The 21,064-nt window shown below is 42.7% G+C and overlaps 2 protein-coding genes across 2 annotated transcripts; one reads left to right on the plus strand and one right to left on the minus strand.

The window, feature by feature from the left end:
- Positions 1-5,821: 5,821 nt before the first annotated feature.
- MOAP1 (modulator of apoptosis 1) lies at positions 5,822-7,100 on the minus strand (the record flags this gene model as incomplete). Its single annotated transcript, XM_082618798.1, has 2 exons — positions 5,822-6,436; positions 6,978-7,100. 2 exons carry the CDS (start codon positions 7,098-7,100, stop codon positions 5,822-5,824), a joined length of 738 nt encoding a protein of 245 aa, XP_082474924.1.
- Positions 7,101-7,867: 767 nt separating this feature from the next.
- On the plus strand, positions 7,868-9,624 carry LYSET (lysosomal enzyme trafficking factor). The gene is made up of 2 exons (XM_082619519.1): positions 7,868-8,355; positions 8,808-9,624. The coding sequence occupies exons 1-2, from the start codon at positions 8,258-8,260 to the stop codon at positions 9,217-9,219; spliced, it is 510 nt and encodes a 169-aa protein (XP_082475645.1). The 5' UTR covers positions 7,868-8,257; the 3' UTR covers positions 9,220-9,624.
- The last annotated feature ends 11,440 nt before the right edge of the window (positions 9,625-21,064 follow it).

The following is a 21,064-nucleotide window of genomic DNA, read 5'->3' on the forward strand; positions in this document are numbered from 1 at the left end:
ACAACCAAATAAATAAATAAATATTTTTAAAAATAAAATAAAATAGGAGACATCCAGAAGCTGATCTCTAAAACCATCTAGTATCCAATTTTGTGAAATGCCCTGGGAGTGAGGTGGAATCGCTAAGGATGTTCTTCATTTGTACAGATGGATCAGTCCCTTTGTCATGGCCAGGCCTCTCTGCCACGGTAGTTAGAAGATTCTATAAACAATAAGGTCTTACTGTATAGCACAGGGAACTATATTCAATATTCTGTGATAGGGGATTCCCTGGCGGTCCAGTGGTTAGACTTGGCAATTTCACTGCGGTGGCCCAGGTTCAATCCCTGGTCAGGGAACTGAGATCCTGCAAGACGCACGGCATAGCCAAAAAAGAAAAAAGAAAAAAAAAATCCTGTGATAAACCATATGGAAAAGAATATTAAAAAAGAATGTGTATATATATATATGTATATATATAGAACTGAATCACTTTGCTGTACAGCAGAAATTAACACAACATTGTAAATCAACTATACTTCAATTTAAAAATAAAAGATTCTAGAAGTGTCATGGACCTAGAGAGGAAGTCACTGTTTCATATTTAAATATTTTTCCACATAAAGGCTTGAGAGGACTTCCCTGGTGGCGCAGTGGTTAAGAATCCTCCTGCCAATGCAGGAGACACGGTGTTCGAGCCCTGGCCCGGGAAGATCCCACACGCCGTGGAGCAACTAAGCCCGTGCGCCACAACTACTGAGCCTGTGCTTTAAAGCCCGCAAGCCACAACTACTGAAGCTCGCGCGCCTAGAGCCCATGCTCCACAACAAGAGAAGCCATTGCTTGCCGTGACTAGAGAAAGCCCACGCACAGCAATGAAGACCCAATGCAGCCAAAAATAAATAAATAAACTTTTAAAAATAAATAAATTTTAAAAAAGACTTGAGAAATTTTCCAGTCCTTGAGCGGGGCAGGAATGACGACACTTACATAAGAAATAATCCCTTTCCCTGCTTCGTTCTGGCTAAGGCCTAACCTGAGTGCTTACCGCCACCTGGTGGTGTTTAGATGAATAACCATTTTAGGGAAGGGCCGGCACTCCAGTTACTCACTCCCTAGTGACTTAATTCCCAGGCCATTTGTTATCTGCTTGCGTACGTATGTATGTTTAAGTATCTATGTATAAATTTCAACTAACATCTTATTTTAGAATAGTTTTATATTTACAGAAAAGTTACAAAGATAATGCAGAGAGTTTTTGTTTGTTCGTTTTTAGAATTTTATCATTTTTATTTGCATTTCTTTGATTACTAGAGCAGCCAAATAGCTGTTGATGTCTTTTGGCTATTGGTATTTTTTTCCTTGTACTGTACAGTAGGTCCTTGTTGGTTATCCATTTTACATACAGCAGTGTGTGCATATCAATCCCAAACTCCCTAACTATCCCTCCCCACCACCCTTCCCCTCTGGTAAACATAAATTCATTCTCTAAGTCTGTGAGTCTGTTTCAGTTTTGTAAATAAGTTCATTTGTATCTTTTTTTTTTTAGATTCCACATATAAGCGATATCATATGGTATTTGTATTTCTCAGTACAGAGTTTGCTTATACTCACGTCGTTTTCCCTATTAACATCTTTAAAGATATTTTTTAAAGTTTATTTATTAATTAATTTATTTTTGGCTGCGTTGGGTCTTCGTTGCTGCATGCAGGCTTTCTCTAGTTGTGGCGAGCGGAGGCTACTCTTTGTTGCAGTGCACAGGCTTCTCATTGCAGTGGCTTGTCTTGTTGCAGAGCATGGGCTCTAGGCATGTGGGCTTCAGTAGTTGTGGCACACAGGTTCAGTAGTTGTGGCTCGTGGGCTCTAGAGTGCAGGCTCAGTAGTTGTGGCGCACGGGCTTAGTTGCTCCACGGCATGTGGGATCTTCCCGGACCAGGGCTGGAACCCATCTCCCGCATTGGCAGGCGGATTCTTAACAACTACGCCACCAGGGAAGCCGCTAAACATCTTTCATTACCTTAGTAATTTGTCACCTCCAAGAAACTAACATTGATATGTTACTATTAGCTAAAATCTAGACCATATTCAGATTTCATTTCTCTATTAAGGTCTTTTGTTCCAAAATCCCTGCCAGAATACCACATTACATTTAGTTACCAGGTCTCCTTACTCTCCTCTGGTCTGTGACAGTTTCTCAGTCTTGTTTTTCATGATCTTGACAGTTTTAAGGAGTGTTGGTTAGGTATTTTGTAGAATGTCCCTCAATGTGGGTTTGTCTGGTGTTTTTCTCATAACTAGACTGGGTTATGGGTTCTGAGGAAATAAAGTGCCCTTGTCATTGCATCATTATCAGGAATACGTGCCGTCAACGTGAATGATCACTGATATTAACCTTGTCCTAGCAAGGTAGTCCTTGCCACGTTTGTTCACTGAGAGGTTACTATTTTTCCTTTCCATATTCTATGTCTGAGTTCAGCCCACACTTAAAGGGGGACAGGAATAAACTCCAACTCCTAAAGGGGGAAATAGCCACACTAATGATTTGAAATTCTTCTGTAAGGAAAACTGGACTCTTCCCCCACATTTACTTACATCATAATGAACTCATGGATATTTATCTTATACTTTGGGTTATAACCCAATACTACGCTATTCATTTTGTTCCTCAAATTGTAGCTTTCACCAGTGGGAGCTCTTTCAGTCTTGCTCCTGTGTTCCTTTGATGTGTCAACTGATTTTTGCTTTATGAGCACTTCTTTTGCATATTTATTTTTAATATAAAAAACACATTTAGGAAACAAAAAACTAAATTACCCTTATAGTCCCATCATCCCAACACAACTGGTATTTTAGTGATCTCTTTGTCATTTACATTTTTGAAACATAGCTTATAAAGAACATGTTTTATTACTTCACTTGATTTCATAAACATAACTGCCATTTTTTACAATTATGTTGTGTTTTCCAGATGCATATGTCAGGACACCTTAAGAAAAGCTCTCTGGAGTCGGACTATGTGCCTCCCGCGCCCCCGCGCCACTGAATCTTTGCTCCTCAATCCTCTCGTCCAGAAAAGGGAGGAAATGATGGTATGTTTTTCACGGAATTTAACACAGCAGCATAGAGTAGATTAACAGCAAGGACTCTGGAAACAGATGGCCTGAGTATACATCGTGACCCTGGAAGGATTTAGTTAGGAAACCCTGGGCAAGTTACTTAACATCTCTGTGCCACAGTTTCATCTGTAAAATGGGAAAACAAAAGGCCTTGCTTCTCACTATTGTTGGAGGACCAAATGCATTCAGTGGTGCTCAGCATTTATTCCATAGCAAGTGCTCAGTGTCAGCTATTATTGTTGACTCTGGGTAGACCTCCATGGCAGGGCTTATAACCTAAATTTAATTATACAATCTACTCCCCCGCCCCCTCCCCATCTCAGTGCCTCACATGCAGGAGAGGTGCAACATTTTTTTTCTAATTAATTAATTAATTAATTAATTAATTTTGGGGGGCTGTGTTGGGTTTTCGTTGCTGTGCGCAGGCTTTCTCTAGTTGCGGTGAGCAGGGGCTACTCTTTGCTGCGGTGCGCGGGCTTCTCATTGCAGTGGCTTCTCTTGTGGAGCATGGGCTCTAGGCATGCGAGCTTCAGTAGTTGTGGGTCACAGGCTCTAGAGCGCAAGCTCAGTAGTTGTGGCGCACGGGCTTAGTTGCTCCGAGGCATGTGGGATCGTCCCAGACCAGGGCTTGAACCCGTGTCCCCTGCATTGGCAGGCGGATTCTTAACCACTGTGCCACCAGGGAAGCCTCGAGGTGCAACATTTATTAACACCCATGTGTGCACACATTCACAGTGTTTATCGGCAAAATGCAGCTAATAACACTTCTTACTACTAAGGTGGCAAATAAATGACTATATGCATATAAACAAGATCAGAATTACACCTTTGAATTTATCCATGTCATCTAGTATTTAGCTTCTCTTTCCTCACCTTTATCGAAGTGTAACTGACAAGTTAAGATTATACATTGGGCTTCCCTGGTGGCGCAGTGGTCGGGAGTCCGCCTGCCGGTGCAGGGGACACGGGTTCGTGCCCCAGTCCGGGAAGATCCCACATGCCGCGGAGCAGCTGGGCCCGTGAGCCATGGCCGCTGAGCCTGTGCGTCCGGAGCCTGTGCTCCGCAACGGGAGAGGCCACAACAGTGAGAGGCCCGCGTAAAGCAAAAGAAAAAAAAAAAAAAATTATATACATTTAAGGGGAACAACATGATGGTTTGATGTGTATTTAACCTTCCATAGTGTGAGAACTTATGGGAACTTAAAAAGAATGAAACCATGACATGTAGTCATAACAGAAACATTATACTATGCCTTCGAATCTAAACCAAAAACATATATCCCAGAATTGGTTCTTTGGGGGTATTTTTTATTAAAGATAAAGACTTTCAGTCTGATCTTTCAGCAATTTTCATTTTTTCTTCATGCTTTCATTCTTTTTTATTTTTTTTAGAGACCAAATCACTAACCCATGTCCACCCTCCCTGCTGCCTGGGGGTCTTACAGTTTCTCATACTCCGTGCTTCTTAGGCGAGTCCAGTTTGCAGTAGTGATTAAGATGCAGTTCACACTAACGCATACTAAGAGTTCATTTATTAAATGTTGCTAACAATCTCCCCTGCTTCCCCTGGGAGGCTGGGTCCAGACACCCTTAGGATTGCTTCTCTTTCTTAGCAACGGAACGAACACTGGCCTTGCAGTAAGGCAGATGACAGAATTCTGAAACTAGCTGTTTTCTTATATTGCAGGATTTTTAAGAGGATTAAGTGAGGAAGTACACGGAACATTTAGTCCAGTCTGCCGTGCAGAGGTGAGCAATGTTCCTGTCTTTCTTTTCACCCTCCAGATTCAACGCCCCGATGCCTTTGAACCTGCTACTTGCACTAATTTATACAGTCTCATTTCATTCTATTGTACTTCAGGAGAAGGTCCTGCCAGCACTCTCACTTAGAAAACTACTCCCTACCCACCTGGTCACCAGGAGGAAAGTGTCCAAGGGACTAAGACTGTGCAGGTTCAGTGGTTTTCAGATTCATGCTTTTGGAACCCTTTGTTCAAGTGAAATCTCCCTTGGAAACTTGATACAAACAAACTAGGTAAAAAGGTCATTTTATTCACATTTCTTTATTTTATAAGTTCACATCTATAATTTTGTAACCTATTAAAATGATATTCAGAACTAGATGCTTTGAGACACACATCAGAAATCTGGGGTTAGAGGTAGCGGCTGCAAACTGACCAACTGCAGCATTTAACTCTGCCTCTTGTTTTGATGGCATAGGACCAATAAAATTCCGACTCACACAGAAAATAACCTCTTAACCCCTGCTCACGATCTTCATGATTAATGTAGGGCCGTACACAACCCAAAACTATCTATGACACATTATCACATCTGACAGCTACACGTGCACCTATTATCACACAAGCTGACATCCGGACGAGATCGGATCAGCATGTGCACCTGAGCCTTGGTGGTACTCTCAGAGTATCACATGTGCGTAGTGATGAGACTTTTTGTACAACTGTGTGTGATAAAAAAAAAAATTCACAGCGTGAATTTAAATATATAAATACCAGTGCAGTACTACATCCTTCTAGTCAATGACACATTTAGGAGACATTAAATGGGCACAGAAATGACAAAGGATTATACCGAGAACTGCACAAAAATGAGTTACTTGGCAACACAAGATAGGGACTGGTTAATGTCTGTCACTGAGCGTACAGACTGTTCTACCTTATGCTCTGCTCACTGCCAGAGAGCCCTTCCTGATTTCCCAAGAGTCAGGTGAAATGCCCCTCTAATCCTGCCTGGAGGAGGGCCTCCTCCTCCTCCTCAGCTGCCTCTTCATCCTTTACTAGTGTCAGTAACTGCAGTAAGCCAGGGCTGAGCCGTCCGTCCTCTGACAGAGCAAACTTCCTGCGCGGCGTGCTGTGGACTGCTCCAGCAATGACTTGCTCCAGGCGGGCCGGATTCACAACTTCTTGCTCAACTGCTCCTCTCTCTACCAGTTTCTGTAGTGAAGGCTCCAGCCTTAGTACATACGCAGACAATTTTTTTTCATCCTTCTGGTAAGTGGTCAGATACTTGACCCGCAACACCCTAGGATTATCGGTAACCCCAAATACCTGCTCCAGAGCATGCAGGCATTCAGGGACTGTAATTAAAGGACTGTTTATCTTGAGGACGCGAATGATATCAGATGCCGGGCCTCTAAGGCTCTCTAGCAATCGCTTTCTTTTTTCGGCATCTGACACCTGCCATGTCTTCATCATTTGAGTGGCATGAAACAGCCAGGATTCAAACTCTTCTTCTTCTGGAGGATCACTGCCTGAGAATACTCTCAGCCTTTTGAATTCCAGGTGTTGCAGGGCAGGCTGAAGAGCCTCATCTAATGCCTGTGCCAACAATAGGGGCCCGCACTTCTGGGATCATGTCATCTAGTATTTAGCTTCTCTTTCCTCACCTTTATCGAAGTGTAACTGACAAGTTAAAATTATATACATTTAAGGGGTACAACATGACGGTTTGATGTGTATTTAACCTTCCATAGTGTGAGAACTTATGGGAACTTATAAAGAATGAAACCATGACATTTAGTCAAAACATGACATTTAGTCATAACAGAAACATTATACTATGCCTTCGGATCATGTCCTGGTCTAGGTCAAAAAGGTCGTTTCCATACCCAAGAGCTCTGGTAAACTCACCCAATGTCACGCCCTCTCCCTCTAGGAATTCATGTAACCTGCTTAAAAATTCATTGTCTGGGTCAGGGGTCTTAAAGATCACTCTCCAGGTACCCCCGCTTCCGGGTATCTCTTTAGGGACCAGAGCATGACTCGTCTCCTCAGTTAAGTCCTATTAAGGCTGCATTCCTGTTCTCTTCCCTCCGGAACATCCTCCCGAGCAGTCGGTACTCGCTCAAGGGAGCTAAACCAGATCGCAGAGTCTCCTCAATTTCTGCCCTTTACAGGTCGGGGGGATGCCGGCAATCAACAGCGCTTTCCGCGGGTTTACATCCATCCCCCGACACCAGTCTTCTAAGAGCCTCAGCGTCATGATGCCCAAAACAATACATGTAAATTCCTATTTGTCCCGGCCACTGATGCCACTGCAATTCACAGTATTCCTCCGCGGTAACCGAGTTAAGTCTCGTCAACGTCTGCAGTTCCGACGGGCAGTGAAGATGAAGTAGTCACGTTAGTTCAAGTTATAAATGAATAACCCGAGCCCGGAGAAGCCCCGCGCACCCGCGCCGGCGGCCGGCCGCACTGCGGCAAGCAGCCACCTTACCCTCTCCCGGCCTCGGGCGCCCCGCAGCAGACAGCGGGGTCCCACTTCCCCTCGCAGTTATCTAGTAGTCATGTCTGGGTCCGTCGCCGGTGGCCGAGGCGCCAGGGCCTGCTTCCGACGCTTCCCGGGCGGCCAGGTCCGAGGAGCGGGAGAGCGGCTTCTCCTGCACTTGGATGGACACTCGAGAGGGATATCCGAACTGCGCAGAGGCGCGCCGGGGGATGGCTGATAGCCCGTTGCTCCGGTGCTCTCCGCGGCGAGGAACGACGGGGGCGATCAGAGCCGCGGGCGAAGCGCCAGGGAGAGGCTTTGAGGAGGGCTGAAGCGGCCAGGCCCACACTGCCGCCCACCTGAAGGGTAGCGCCCCAACCGACGCCTCCGTAGCCTCCCCCGAGTCCCAGCAGAGCTGTTCCGGGCGCGCTCGGGGAGGCGGTGCCGCGGCGGCGGCTCCCTGACGTCACGAGGGGGCGGGCCTTTCGGGGGCGGGGCAAGCGCGCTTCCGGCCCGAGCCGGAAGCCCCGACTGTGGCAGCATCCGGGACGGCGGGCGGGAGGGCCAACCGGGACAGGAGGTGAGATCCGGGACCTGCCCGGCTCTGCAGGCTGCCTGTGGCCGCTGCCGGGCACTGGGCTCCCGGCGCGGCAAGGCGGAGAGGCCCGGGTCTGGCGCCGCCCGCGCAGCCCTGTCGCGGCGGCGGGCGCTGCAGCACGACAGGGGGCGGGGCCGGCTGCAGGGGAGGCCAGGGTGGCTGGAGAGCCTCCCGGCTGGGCCGAGTGACACAGGCTGGGGTTCCGGCAGCGGCGACAGGGGCCGGGCCGCCGCGTGACCGGCTGCAGTCACGCTGTGCTTAATCACAATAAGCTTTTGCTCCAGGCTGGCCGTGTTCACCATTCTCCCAGCCGGTGACCCCGGGGATTTCTTTTATGGTGGCTTTCTCTGAAATGCCAAAGCCACCTGATTATTCAGAGCTGAGTGACTCTTTAACGCTTGCCGTGGGAACAGGAAGATTTTCGGGACCACTGTAAGTGTTTAAGAGTTGCTGTCTTAACTTGGGGGCTCCGACATTGGTTTGACTTGTAGAACCAAGTTTTCATGTCTGAAGCAATACTGTTAATTCAGAAAGTATTTGAAGTATAGAAGTGAAATGTTCCCTAGGAAACTAGTTTAATTACAATTTAAGGGAACGTGTGCTGAACCTGTTTAAGCCAGATTTAGTGATTTATTTATCTGTGGGATTCAGTAAAAAGCACACATAATATATACTGAAACTTTACTTCCGCATAACTATTACATAAAACAACCTGTAAGATGTTTATATTTCTTAATAGATGTAAATTTAATTTAGTTATTTTAAACCTCAAATGTGTTAGGGAGTATTTTAGAGCTCATTGGACAAAAAGTAAGTACATTTGGAATAGTTGACATGACAGCGTTACTAGACCCTCACTGTGTTGTTGTTGTTTTAACTCAAAGGCACAGAGCATGGAGAATGATGAACTTCCGTCAGCGTATGGGATGGATTGGAGTGGGATTGTATCTGTTAGCAAGTGCAGCAGCATTTTACTATGTTTTTGAAATCAACGAGACTTACAATAGGCTGGCCTTGGAACACATTCAACAGCACCCAGAGGAGCCCCTTGAAGGAACCACATGGACACACTCCTTGAAAGCTCGGTTACTCTCCCTGCCTTTTTGGTTTTGGACAGTTATTTTTCTGATACCTTACTTGCAGATGTTTTTGTTCCTTTATTCTTGTACAAGAGCTGACCCCAAAACGATGGGCTACTGTATTATTCCCATATGCTTGGCAGTTATATGCAATCGCCACCAGGCATTTGTCAAGGCTTCTAATCAGATCAGCAGACTACAACTGATTGACACATAAAATCAGTCACTATTTTTTCCTTACAAGTACAAAACTGCCAGTATTGTATGAAGCCTGATCACAAGACTGCAGTTTCTTCACAGATCTCAGGAAGCTGTGGTGGGGCAGAGGCTTTTTAAAGAATGTGACTAGGGGACTATCTTTATCTGAATATTGAATTTTTAGGTAAAGCCTGTGATACAGTACTACAAAATCATGTTGATGACTTCAGATTTGGGAAGTAAAATTTTATCTGTTATTTGCATTCTTTAGAAACTTGAATAAGTACCTGGATTCATATTTTTATTCTACTGTGCAACATAGTGATGATTCAGAAATTTTTCCTTTGGGGGAAAAAATGAACATTTCCATTGTGTTTAATGTAAAAAGGTCCAAACATGGTCATAAAATTTAAATTTTATACAATTACTTGGCTTGCTTTAAAATTCTTCAGACTAAAACACCAATTCATCCTGTTGTAGCTAAGCCAACTATTTATGCTTGTTTGCTATCAGCTTGTGAGAAATTGGTATAAAATTATTGAGGTGATGGCTGTCTTGAGAAGCAAAATGTGTTCTTCGTTTTGGTAATGCTACTGGCATTAATTAGCTAGAATTATTCATGCAACTTTTTTTTTAAACTACTTGGGAAGAGACTAAGTGTTTGAAAGTTGAGAAATCTAACACATAGAAGATAAAAACAAGGTGTTCAGCGAAAATACTTAAGCCAGTCCCTGTCAGATGTGTGACATCTAAAAGACGCTCTCAAGTCATCGTCCTGGTTTTCTTTTCTGCCTAAGGTCCGGTCTTCAGACGTGAGGTTCATTGCATGAAGATGGGATCCCTGTACTGCCTCCTTTGCATCTGTACTTACTACCTCATGTCTGGTAACAATACAAGTAACTAAAACATGGAAAATTAGATATTAGGATTATTTTTCTTCTTTTCTGGGTGAGATCAAGATATATTTTTATACAGTTATGTCATCAATACCAGGGAAATGTTTACACTGACCGATTTGAATAAGAATCGTAACATTTTTTGGTGCTTACTCCGTTGGGCCCTGTCCTAAGAGCTTTACATGAATTAACTCATTTAGTCCTCCCAACAACCCTATGAGATAACAGCTATTATTATCCAGATCTTACAGATGAGGACCGTGAGGTGGAGAAGTTAAGTAACTTGCCAAAGGTTACACAGCCAAGAAGCAGAGCCAGAGTTCTAACCTGGCATCTGATGCCTTTATTCCTATCACTGAACTGTAGTGCTTCTCACAAATGACAAATGTTTCAGCACTGGGTACTGTCTGCCTAACCATGCTAAAGATTGGAAAAGAACTGAGAAAGGTTTTTCTCAATTTGTGTGAGCTACTGAAAATCTAAAAGTTTTCAAGCAACCTCAACCTTTACCTTATATCAGGTTTGACCAGAATGGAAGGCTGAGCATTCTGTAGCAAGCTTTTACTTGAAAGATAAAGCAGGTACTCTTGTAACTCAAAAGCAGCGTGGGGCTTCCCTGGTGGCGCAGTGGTTGAGAGTCCGCCTGCCGATGCAGGGGACACGGGTTCGTGCCCCGATCCCGGAGGATCCCACATGCCGCGGAGCGGCTGGGCCCGCGAGCCATGGCCGCGGAGCCTGTGTGTCCGGAGCCTGTGCTCCGCAACGGGAGAGGCCACGGCAGTGAGAGGCCCGCGTACAGCCAAAAAAAAAAAAAAAAAAAAAAAAAAAAAAAAAAAGCAGCGTTATCAGATTCTTCTGTTCTTCTCCAATTAATCTCATTTCTCTCCTTTACTACTTCCAAAGGTCTAGTTACTGAAATGATGTATTTTTTGCTACAATACACTGAATCTTCAAATTAAGTAGCAGTTTGAAATATATGTTTCTGCAAGGGTCAGATAACCAAATCACTTGTATCTTTTGAATACTTACTAAAGTATGCATGCTGCAGGCAGTTTCCTGAATGATACACATTCATGCTGCACAGGAGTCCTATGAGGCAGGTATGTATTGGTACTAGTACCATTTTACAGAAGAGGAAAATGAGGAAACCTGAAGCACATACCAATTAATAACTTGCTCATGGTCACACAGCAAGTGGAAGGGCTAGGATTTGAACCCAGGATATCTGGTTTCAGATCTCCAGCTCTATCATTCCACTATACTGCTTGTCAAAAAAAAGATTAAGGAAAGTCATTGAGCAGTTTCTTGTTTTGTCTTGAGGCAGTGATAGTTTGGAAATGATTTAAGGAAATTATTTCCATTATTTTTTGTTTTATAAATGCTTGATGTAATGCAGGGTTTGTGAGTTTGCTATTTGTCTTGTAAGGTAGTAATTCCTTTTTATTGAAGTAGACTTTCTTACACTTAAGATTCTAGTATTTTGGGATTTGGTGAGCAAATGCTCAGTCCATCTCTTTCTTTCAAGATATTGCCTTGATAGTAGAAATATTAAAATAATTAGAGTAGGAGTAATGTAGAATTTCCAAATGCAATCACAAAGGTTTAGACTGCAGGGTTAATCTGTTTTTTGATTATTTAGGAATTAATTATCCAAGTTTTAGATTATTCCTATTTTGTCAATGGCTATTTAATAGTTCAAAGCACTCTTTTGGTAAAGAGAGAAAGGTGAAATTAGTCCTTAGCTCTATTAGATTGAGGTGGAGGTTGAAACCAATGGATAGGAGACCTGTGTATTGTAACAGATCACTTATTTCATAGTCACATCACAATACAAAAAGCTGTGAATACAGGATTAGATAATGAGATAAATGGCAAATGTAGAAAGTGCTTCAGGGATTTTAGGGAAGGGACGCATCCTAGGATCTATAGCTACTCAGTGATATTTGCTTCCAGATTGAGAAAAACAGTTACAGCTCCTAGTGGGTTTTTTTTTTTTTAATATTTATTTATTTTATTTGGCTGCGTCGGGTCTTAGTTGCTGCATGCAGGCTCTTTGTTGTGGCACTGGGCTTCTAATTGTGGTACGTGGGCTCTAGAGCGAGTGGGCTTAGTTGCCCTGCAGCATATGGGATCTTAGTTCCCCAACCAGGGATCGAACATGTGCCCCCTGCAGTGGCGGGGCGCAGAGTCCTAACCACTGCACCGCCAGGGAATTCCCAAATTTTCTGGTTTTAAAGAGGCTACCAGCTTCAAAGTAAAAAATGTGATTCCCCAAGTTTAGAATTTGATTCTACTTCAAACAAAGCTTTTATAATTAACAAGCTTTTCTTTGCAGAAGTGGAATCATCAGATAAAGTGCTACGAGAGTAACAGCACCCATAAAATAATCAAACCTGTATGTTCACCATGGGTAGTGTTAAAGTCTATGTTAAGATTATCTGGTGTTGTTCCTTCTTGATGGATTTAATGTTCTCAATCTCCAAATCACTGGCAGAAAAGCTTACCGCAGTACCACATGACTCATTTTTGCATCAAGTATGTGCCATCACTTTATAAATTCTCCAATATGTTGATAAAGTTCCATATAACTCTGGACCATGGTTGGGAATCACTATGCATTGGTATTTTTGTTTTGGTCTAAGGCAGTGAGTGGGTCTTGAACTGTGGCTGAATGTTAAAATCACTCAAGGAAATAAAAAACAAAGCAAAACTCCTCATAAACAATGCCAGGGTCCCTCCCAACTATCAATCCCTGGGGGGAGGGGCCAAGGCAATCCTGTTTTAGGAGGTCTTCAAGCAAGTCTATTAGGTTGAGAGTTACTGGGCCAGGGGTTTTCACGCACCATAAAGCTTCATCTGTTACTCGTGAGAACTGTGTTTGTCTTTGGAACAGTGTCAACAATTATTTCATGGTAGGCTTACCCCAGCTGTCTGAATTGTGCAAATCTTTAAAAAGGTGTCTATATATTTTCTCTTCTTTTTTTCCAAGGTTTAAATAGACTTTATTGTTAAATAGACTTATAAACTAACATATGTGGTCCCAGGATATCAAGCATGGAGAAAGAGAGGTCATGAAGGTCAGCTGCAGAAGGTCACTAACTGAAGACCATGATCTAGGGGAGGCCAGCCAGGAATGCAGTAGACATGATCAGGACAGGCTGGGGGTGGTCATGTCACAGATAAGGGAAAGGACAGCCCTCTTTACTCCTGCTTCTTGTAGCTCTCCAGGTGTGACAAGACCCTGCCCCAGGCAGGAGGAAACAGGAAGCAGGTGAGCCCAGTGGCAACATCCATGGTCCTGAGCTGCTCCCATGGTGGCTTGGAATGCATCTGGGCATGCAGCACCAGGAGCTGCAGGCCGGGCCTGTCAGGCCCCTCAGCAGCAGTGGCGGCAGAGTAGACATGACCATACCAGGTAGACTGCAGACAGCTGCCAGCCAGAGCCCAAGGTCGGGAATGAGATGTCTATATTTTGTGATTCTGATTCCTATCGTCCAATTTATCCTCAATACACTTGTGTCAGGCTTTTTCCTCCCACTCTACCAAAGCTGCTCTCTTGTCAAGAGGTTGCCAGTCATTTACATGTAACAACCCAATGGTCAAGTCTCAGTCCTCAAATTACTTTTTTTTTTTTGGCTGTGTCGTGCCTTGTGGGATCTTGGTTCCCTGACCAGGGATTGAACCTGGGCTCTTGGCAGTGAAAGCATGGAGTCCTAACTACTGGACTGCCAGGGAATTTCCCCTCAAATTATTTTTTTAATGGATTAAAAAAAAATTTATGTATGTATGTATGTATGTATGTATGTATGTATGTATGTAGATTGCGCCAGGTCTTAGTTACAGCAGGCGGACTCTTAGTTGCAGCATGCATGTGGGATCTAGATCCCCCACCAGGGATCGAACCCAGGCCCCCTTCACTGGGAGCACAGAGTCTTACCACTGGACCAACAGAGAAGTCCCTCTAATTACTTTTTGACACACTCCCTTGTCCTTGGGCTATTTTCTTCGGTTGGCTTCTGGATCAGTACTGCCCAATAGAATTTTAGTGATGTTGGAAATGTTCTGTATCTGTGCTGTCCCTATGAATAGCCAGGAGCCACAGGAAATGAGCCCTTGAGATGTGGCCAGTGCGGCTGAGGAACTGAATTTTAAATTTTAATTAAACAGTCACATGTGGCTAGTAGCTACCATGTATTAGTCCAATTCTAGATACTTTTCTGATTTGCTTCCTTCCTCACCAGCTTCTCCTGTCCCCTTTGCTGTTTCCTCTTTGAGGATCTGCCCAATCTCCAAGTGTTGGCATTTATGCCCCAGTTCTCTTTTCTACACTTAATCCCTTGTCATCGCATCCAGGCTTATGGCTTTAAAACCCAGATTTCTATCACTTCCTTGATCTCTCTCTTGAGCTCCAGACTTGAATATCTAACTGCCTACTTGATATTTACTAAGATATCTTACCAGGCACCTGAAACAACCTGTCTATAAAGATAAGATGCTGGTCTCTCCACCCACCAAAATCTGCTCAAGTCCCCTAAAAGTCTACTATGAAACAAGAGGCGAGGGATCATTTTAAAAGTTATTCCTCTCAAAAATCCTTCTATAGCTCCCCTTTCTCAGAATAAAAACCAAAGCCCTTAACATGGCACACAAAGTTCTAAGTAAGTGGCCCTCGACTTCGACTTCATTTTCTACAATCCCCTCCACCCCTTGCTCCACTCCAGCCACACATGCCAGAAAAACATGTTTCAGGGCCTCTGGGCTCAGTGTACCTTCTGCCTGGATGCTCAGCCCTGACCGGCTCCATCATCCTCTTCAGACCTTTGCTCAACTGTCAGCTTAGTGAGGCTGCCTCTGACCACACTATTTAAAATTAAGCATCTGCCTCCCCCGTTTTTCTCCAGAGCACTTACTGTCATATGACATTTATACATTTTGTCAGGATCTAAACTTCATGAGGGCAGGGATTTTGTCTGTTTATGCCATGTGCCCCATGCCCAGAACAGTGCCTGCCACATAGTAGGTGCTCAGTAATTATTTACTACATGAGTGATTTTTATTGCCATTCAACAACTCTCTCACGAGGCTGCAAAACAATCTAGAGAGAATAAAGTTCCTAAGTGCATAGCATAATTTGTCATGTGTTCTAGGTAAGTTTGGTTACTAAGCTCTTTCCAGTTTCAGCATGTAGGGATATATTCTTTTCAAGGCCAAGATTTAAAATGAGTCAATTTATTTTTTCCAACAGTTCTTGTGATGTTGGCTGTCTTGGGATTTTCCTTATTCATGCGAAAAAAACATAGACTGCAGTCACAAACAAGGTTTTAAGTGGTGGTTAGTCTTGAGAAATTCTTAAGTTACAATCATGAAAACAATGGTTTCCTAAAACCACCAAACATACACAGCAAGTATCATGAGGACATCTTAGAGCTACAGCACACACTTTCAGTACTCTGGTATCAAGGGGCAATACCTTGGCCCTATAAAGCACTCATTTAAACTAGTAATGTGCTTCCAGAAGTTACTTCTATACCCAGCAGAATTTCTGGCATAAGAGTAAATTTCTATTTAAAACTGTACCCCAGTTGCCTTGTTGCTGCCCCAAAGTGAGCTGCTACTTTTTAAAAGATTTAAATAGAGGCTTACTGTCTAGCATTCACTGTTTCCTGGACCATGTCTTTATTTTATTTTATTTTTTAAATTATTTTTTTGGCTGCGTTTTGGTCTTCGCTGTTGCGTGCAGGCTTTCTCTAGTGGCAAGCAGGCCACTCTTCGCTGCGGTGCGCAGGCTTCTCATTGCAGTGGCTTCTCCTGCTGCAGGCAAGGGCTCTAGGTGGGTGGGCTTCAGTAGTTGTGGCACATGGGCTTCAGTAGTTGTGGCTCACAGGCTCTAGAGCGCAGGCTCAGTAGCTGTGGCGCACGGGCTTAGTTGCTCCGCGACATGTGGGATCTTCCCGGACCAGAGCTTCAAACCGCATCCCCTACATTGGCAGGTGGATTCTTAACCACTGCGCCACCTGGAAGTCTGGACCATGTCTTTAAATAGAGCAACTCTGATCCCAAAGGTCACCTGAGAACTGGAATAGTTACAATAACATTGGGAAATTCTTTTTATACTTTGAGAATACTGCACTGACTAGAGGGTTAAGGCTGGGCCCATCAGTTTTAGAAATACCTCCTCCCTTTCATTAATGGTATCCTATTCTCATATTTAGCCCAGCTCTGGTAAACCTCTTTAGGAGTTGCATACTCCCTCTGCTGACAAATAGTGTCAGATGGGAAATGTGGACATTTTGTTTTGTTTAAGTCTGGATTTGTTAATTTTTGCCCTGAATTACATACATGACAATGTTTTAAACTACTGAGCCTGCGCGTCTGGAGCCTGTGCTCTGCAGCAGGAGAGGCCATGACAGTGAGAGGCCCGTGCACCGCAATGAAGAGTGGCCCCCGTTTGCCACAACTAGAGAAAGCCCTCGCACAGAAACGAAGACCCAACACAGCCAAAAATAAATAAATAAATAAATAAATAAATTTTTAAAAAGTAACTGTTCAAAAAAATAAATAAAATAAACTGTTAATATGGCTGATCTGCCCTTATTTAAAAAGCATGACTTTTTTTTCTGTTTGTGTAGAAAAATATGTAACATATGCTTTTTTAAAAAAGCAAAGAGAGGGCTTCCCTGGTGGCGCAGTGGTTGAGAGTCTGTCTGCCAATGCAGGGGACACGGGTTCGTGCCCTGGTCCGGGAAGATCCCACATGCCGCTGAGCAACTAAGCCCATGCGCCACAACTACTGAGCCTGTGCTCCAGAGCCCGCGAGCCACAACTACTGAGCCCACGTGCCACAACTACTGAAGCCTGCGTGCCTAGAGCCCGTGCTCTGCAACAAGAGGAGCCACCACAGTGAGAACCCGACGCACCACAACCAAGAGCAGTTGCTCACAGCAACTAGAGAAAGCCCATGCAAAGCAATGAAGACCCAATGCAGCCAAAAATAAAATAAATTTAAAAAAAAAAAAAAAAGCAAAGAGAACAAGGCATACAATGAAAAGTCTCGCTCTCACTCCTAACCCCAACTTCTTCTTCCAGGTGCACTTTGACTATCCTTTCAGAAACACTATATGCATATCTAGCCAATATTCTCCACTAGAAGCATTCTGCACTCTGTTCCACATCTTGCTAGTTTTCATTTAACATCATATACTGCATATTGACCTTAACAACACATAGAGCTATACCTTGGTCTTTTTTTAATGGCTGCACAGAATTATTATACTAATGTGCTTCTTTTTAATTTAATTAACTAGAGTCTTCTGCTGATGAACATTTAGGTTGTTTACAATCATTTGTTACCAAGAATAATGCTACAATGAATAGTTTTATATATTTATCTGTGCATATGTGTGCTATTAACCATAGGATAAATTTCTATTAGTGAAACTGTTGGGTCAAAGAGCACACACATTTAACTTTTTTTTTTTTTTTTTTTTTTTTTTTTTTGCAGTACGCGGGCCTCTCACTGCTGTGGCCTCTCCCGTTGCGGAACACAGGCCTCGGGCTCACGGGCCCAGCCGCTCCGTGGCATGTGGGATCTTCCCGGACCGGGGCACGAACCCGTGTCCCCTGCATCGGCAGGCGGACTCTCAACCACTGCGCCACCACGGAAGCCCCGCACATTTTAACATTTTGACAGAATCGTCAACTTGACTTTTGAAGAGCTTATACCAATTTACACTCTTACCACCAATATATTATGGACTTCACACCCTTTCCAGCTCAATATTGCATCAAAACTTTTGCCCTTTCAGTCTGAGAAGTAAGAAAACAGTACTGCGTTGTGGTTTTACTTTTCATTTCTTTGAAGTGAAATTTTCTGTTGTCTTTCTGACTGGTACATGTGACAGCTATAAAAGGAATTTTAGTTCTTAGTCATTTCTGTTGAAAATACTAAATACTTTTTCCCGCTTTGTCTTTTAACCTCATTTACAGAATGTTCAGAAATTTTCATTATTATATAATTGCATTTACTAATCTTTTCTATCACGGTGTCTGGATTTCTAAAAATCTTCCTTAGGTAACCTTCCTCACTCAGAGACTATAAAAACTCTTAGTCCATTTTCTTTTAGTACTTTTACAGGTTTTTTTTTTTTAATACTAAACATCTTGAATCTACCTGAAATTTATTATGCCCTAGGTAGTGAGAAAAGAACCAACTTCATCACAAAAACTAACCAATTTGTTTCTCATCTGTTAAAACCGAAAGTGTTATTTTACAAATATTCTCCAATTTCTATAATAATTTTACACTCTAATCTTACTATATACTTAAATGTGCAAGATGACATCACAAGACGATTGTAGTATGATTAATTTCCCCAACATGTTAAATAAAGCCTAGGTTTTTAAGATGTCTTATGTATGCATCTTACTGCAATATGTTAGATAAGAAATGATATTTTATGTTTGTAGATTGAACAGTTCTACTGAGAAATAGGTGTATCTTTAATAGGCTAAATAGGATCTAGCGAAAAGTACTACATAATAAACTGAGGGCCACAGATGTCTCTGATTTTTCCATCTGGAAGAAAACAAACTTTATTTCCTTAAAAATACAAGCCTTCTCATTAAAAGTTTAAAAAAAATATTGCGGGACTTCCCTGGTGGCGCAGGGGTTAAGAATCCGCCTGCCAATGGAGGGGACACGGGTTCGAGCCCTGATCTGGGAGGATCCCACATACCGCGGAGCAACTAAGCCCGTGCGCCACAACTACTGATGCCCGCGTGCCACAACTACTGAAGCCTGCGCGTCTAGAGCCTGTGCTCCACAACAAAGAGAAGCCACCGCAATGAGAAGCCTGCGCACCGCAACGAATTGTAGCCCCCACTCACCACAACTAGAGAATGCCCGCGCACAGCAACGAAGACCCAACGCTGCCAAAAAATAAATAAATTTATAAAAAAAAATTTGAGCAGCTTGAAGAAATAATTCTAATAAAGTACATTTTATGAGGGGGTAAGTACAGGGGGCCAGGTTCCACAGAAACATATAATATAATATGGGGCCCTAACATTGTCTCAGAAGCTGAGAAAGTTCTGCTGAAGGAAATGTTTAAATGTTCAAACTTCCTATCTAATATTACAGACAAGCAAGAGCAACCTATTATAAAAGAGTAAAAGTTCTTGTCCTTGACCACAGAACTCTATTAAAATAAGTATTTAATGCACTTGCATATATACGTATTTGCATATGTCCATATATTTCATATTTAGAACTCCATATGTTTCATATTTTAAAAGATTATCGAAGGGCTTCCCTGGTGGCGCAGTGGTTGAGAGTCCGCCTGCCGATGCAGGGGACATGGGTTCGTGCCCCGGTCCAGAAAGATCCCACATGCCGCGGAGCGGCTGGGCCCATGAGCCATGGCCACTGAGACTGCACGTCTGGAGCCTGTGCTCCGCAACGGGAGAGGCCACAACAGTGAGAGGCCTGAGTACCGCAAAAAAAAAAAAAAAAATTATCTAAGTCTAGCATCAAGCTTATTTTTAGGTAGGATTGTGGGGTTGACTTTCTTGTATAACAGTAAAGTTGGAGATGTTTCAGAGAATAACTGTATCCTGTATGCCTGTGGCCAACGTTTTACCTCTGGTTTTCAGATTAGAAAACCAGTCAAGGCATTTCTTTTCTACTGGTCCTTCAAGCTGGTCCCTCAAACCTTCAAAATCTTTTTTGTCATGCATGTGGCTCACTTAGGAAGACAGTATTAGAATCAGAAAAAGATCGATCAGACCTATAACCCAGACCTCCAAACACTAGACCACAAGCAAAAATATGTTGACATTTCTTCTTCATAAACAAACTTACTAAACCCAGAAGGAGACAAAATGTTCAGGAGCAAAGTTCAGCTACTGCTTTAAAAATATGAACTATTCTAATTATACAGGTTAAGTTTTTTTAAGGATTGTATAAAGATAAAAGATTATTACAAATCAGTAACTGAGCTAAAGTCCCAATATTAGAGACATTATCACAAACTAAACAAGGTAATTTCTGACCATTTATAAAACTTTTTCTAGTTGGTATTGTTTTAATTACATAAGGGTACTTAGTGGAAGGCTGATGTTCCAAGTAAGACAATACTTTAAAGATATGAAAAGGTGTGTAAATTCAGTTTCCTTAATAGCATGTACTTTGTAAGCTACAGGTTTCAGAATGTGTAACTGGGAAAGTGCTACGGGAATCTTTCAAAGGCTATGTGTATAACCCAAGCTCTGCCAATAAGCTCTGTAACTCAGGGCAAATACCTAACATTTGATTCACCTCTGAAATAAATCATATAATCTGTAAGGTTACTTCCAACTCTAAAATTCTATGACAATTTGTGTTTCAGTAGGTAAACGCTACTTGATTTCTCTGCAGTTTAGCTATCTAAATGAATCAGGAAACACGCAGAGTAAATGAAAAATGCCTTAGTCCCTCCGACAAGCAGAAAAGGAATACATACACACACACATATATTTTAGGAATATATACATATGTATATTTAAAGGATTTGATAGTCCTTTGCTAAGCAAAATCAAAGTTTGACTACAGGATGACACGAAATATCTTTTTATATTCAACACAGGTTGCTTACCTAAAGACTTATATTTGTGTTAACATAAATCACAGCCTAAAAGCACACCCCATTTAACTCTCTTAAGGTACTGGTTAAACATATATCCATTGAGTGGTATCGTCTCCAGAAGTCTGTGTACTGGGTGAATGTGGATTCAAGGTTTCCTTGGGTCTCTCTCAAGGGCTCTCCTTTCTCTTCAGTATTTCTCTCTATTCCCATTTTCCTTCTATTTATACAGAACTGCCATTCTTAAATTTAATACCCAATTTTCACCACTTGTTCATGTCAGTTCCTTGAAATGTAATTGTCCATGAGCCTTGACATGTACTTTTTATAACAGAAGCAGAAGCTAAAA

The sequence above is a fragment of the Mesoplodon mirus genome (genome assembly GCF_964341445.2).
Source record: "Mesoplodon mirus genome assembly, chromosome: 4".
Lineage (NCBI taxonomy): Eukaryota > Metazoa > Chordata > Mammalia > Artiodactyla > Ziphiidae > Mesoplodon > Mesoplodon mirus.

Bases quoted from the DNA above. Each gene is read 5' to 3' on its own strand.
- LYSET (XM_082619519.1), top strand. From the start codon at position 8,258: ATGGTGGCTTTCTCTGAAATGCCAAAGCCACCTGATTATTCAGAGCTG. The intron at 8,356-8,807 runs GTAAGTGTTTAA...TTTAACTCAAAG, and splicing joins GGAAGATTTTCGGGACCACT to GCACAGAGCATGGAGAATGA.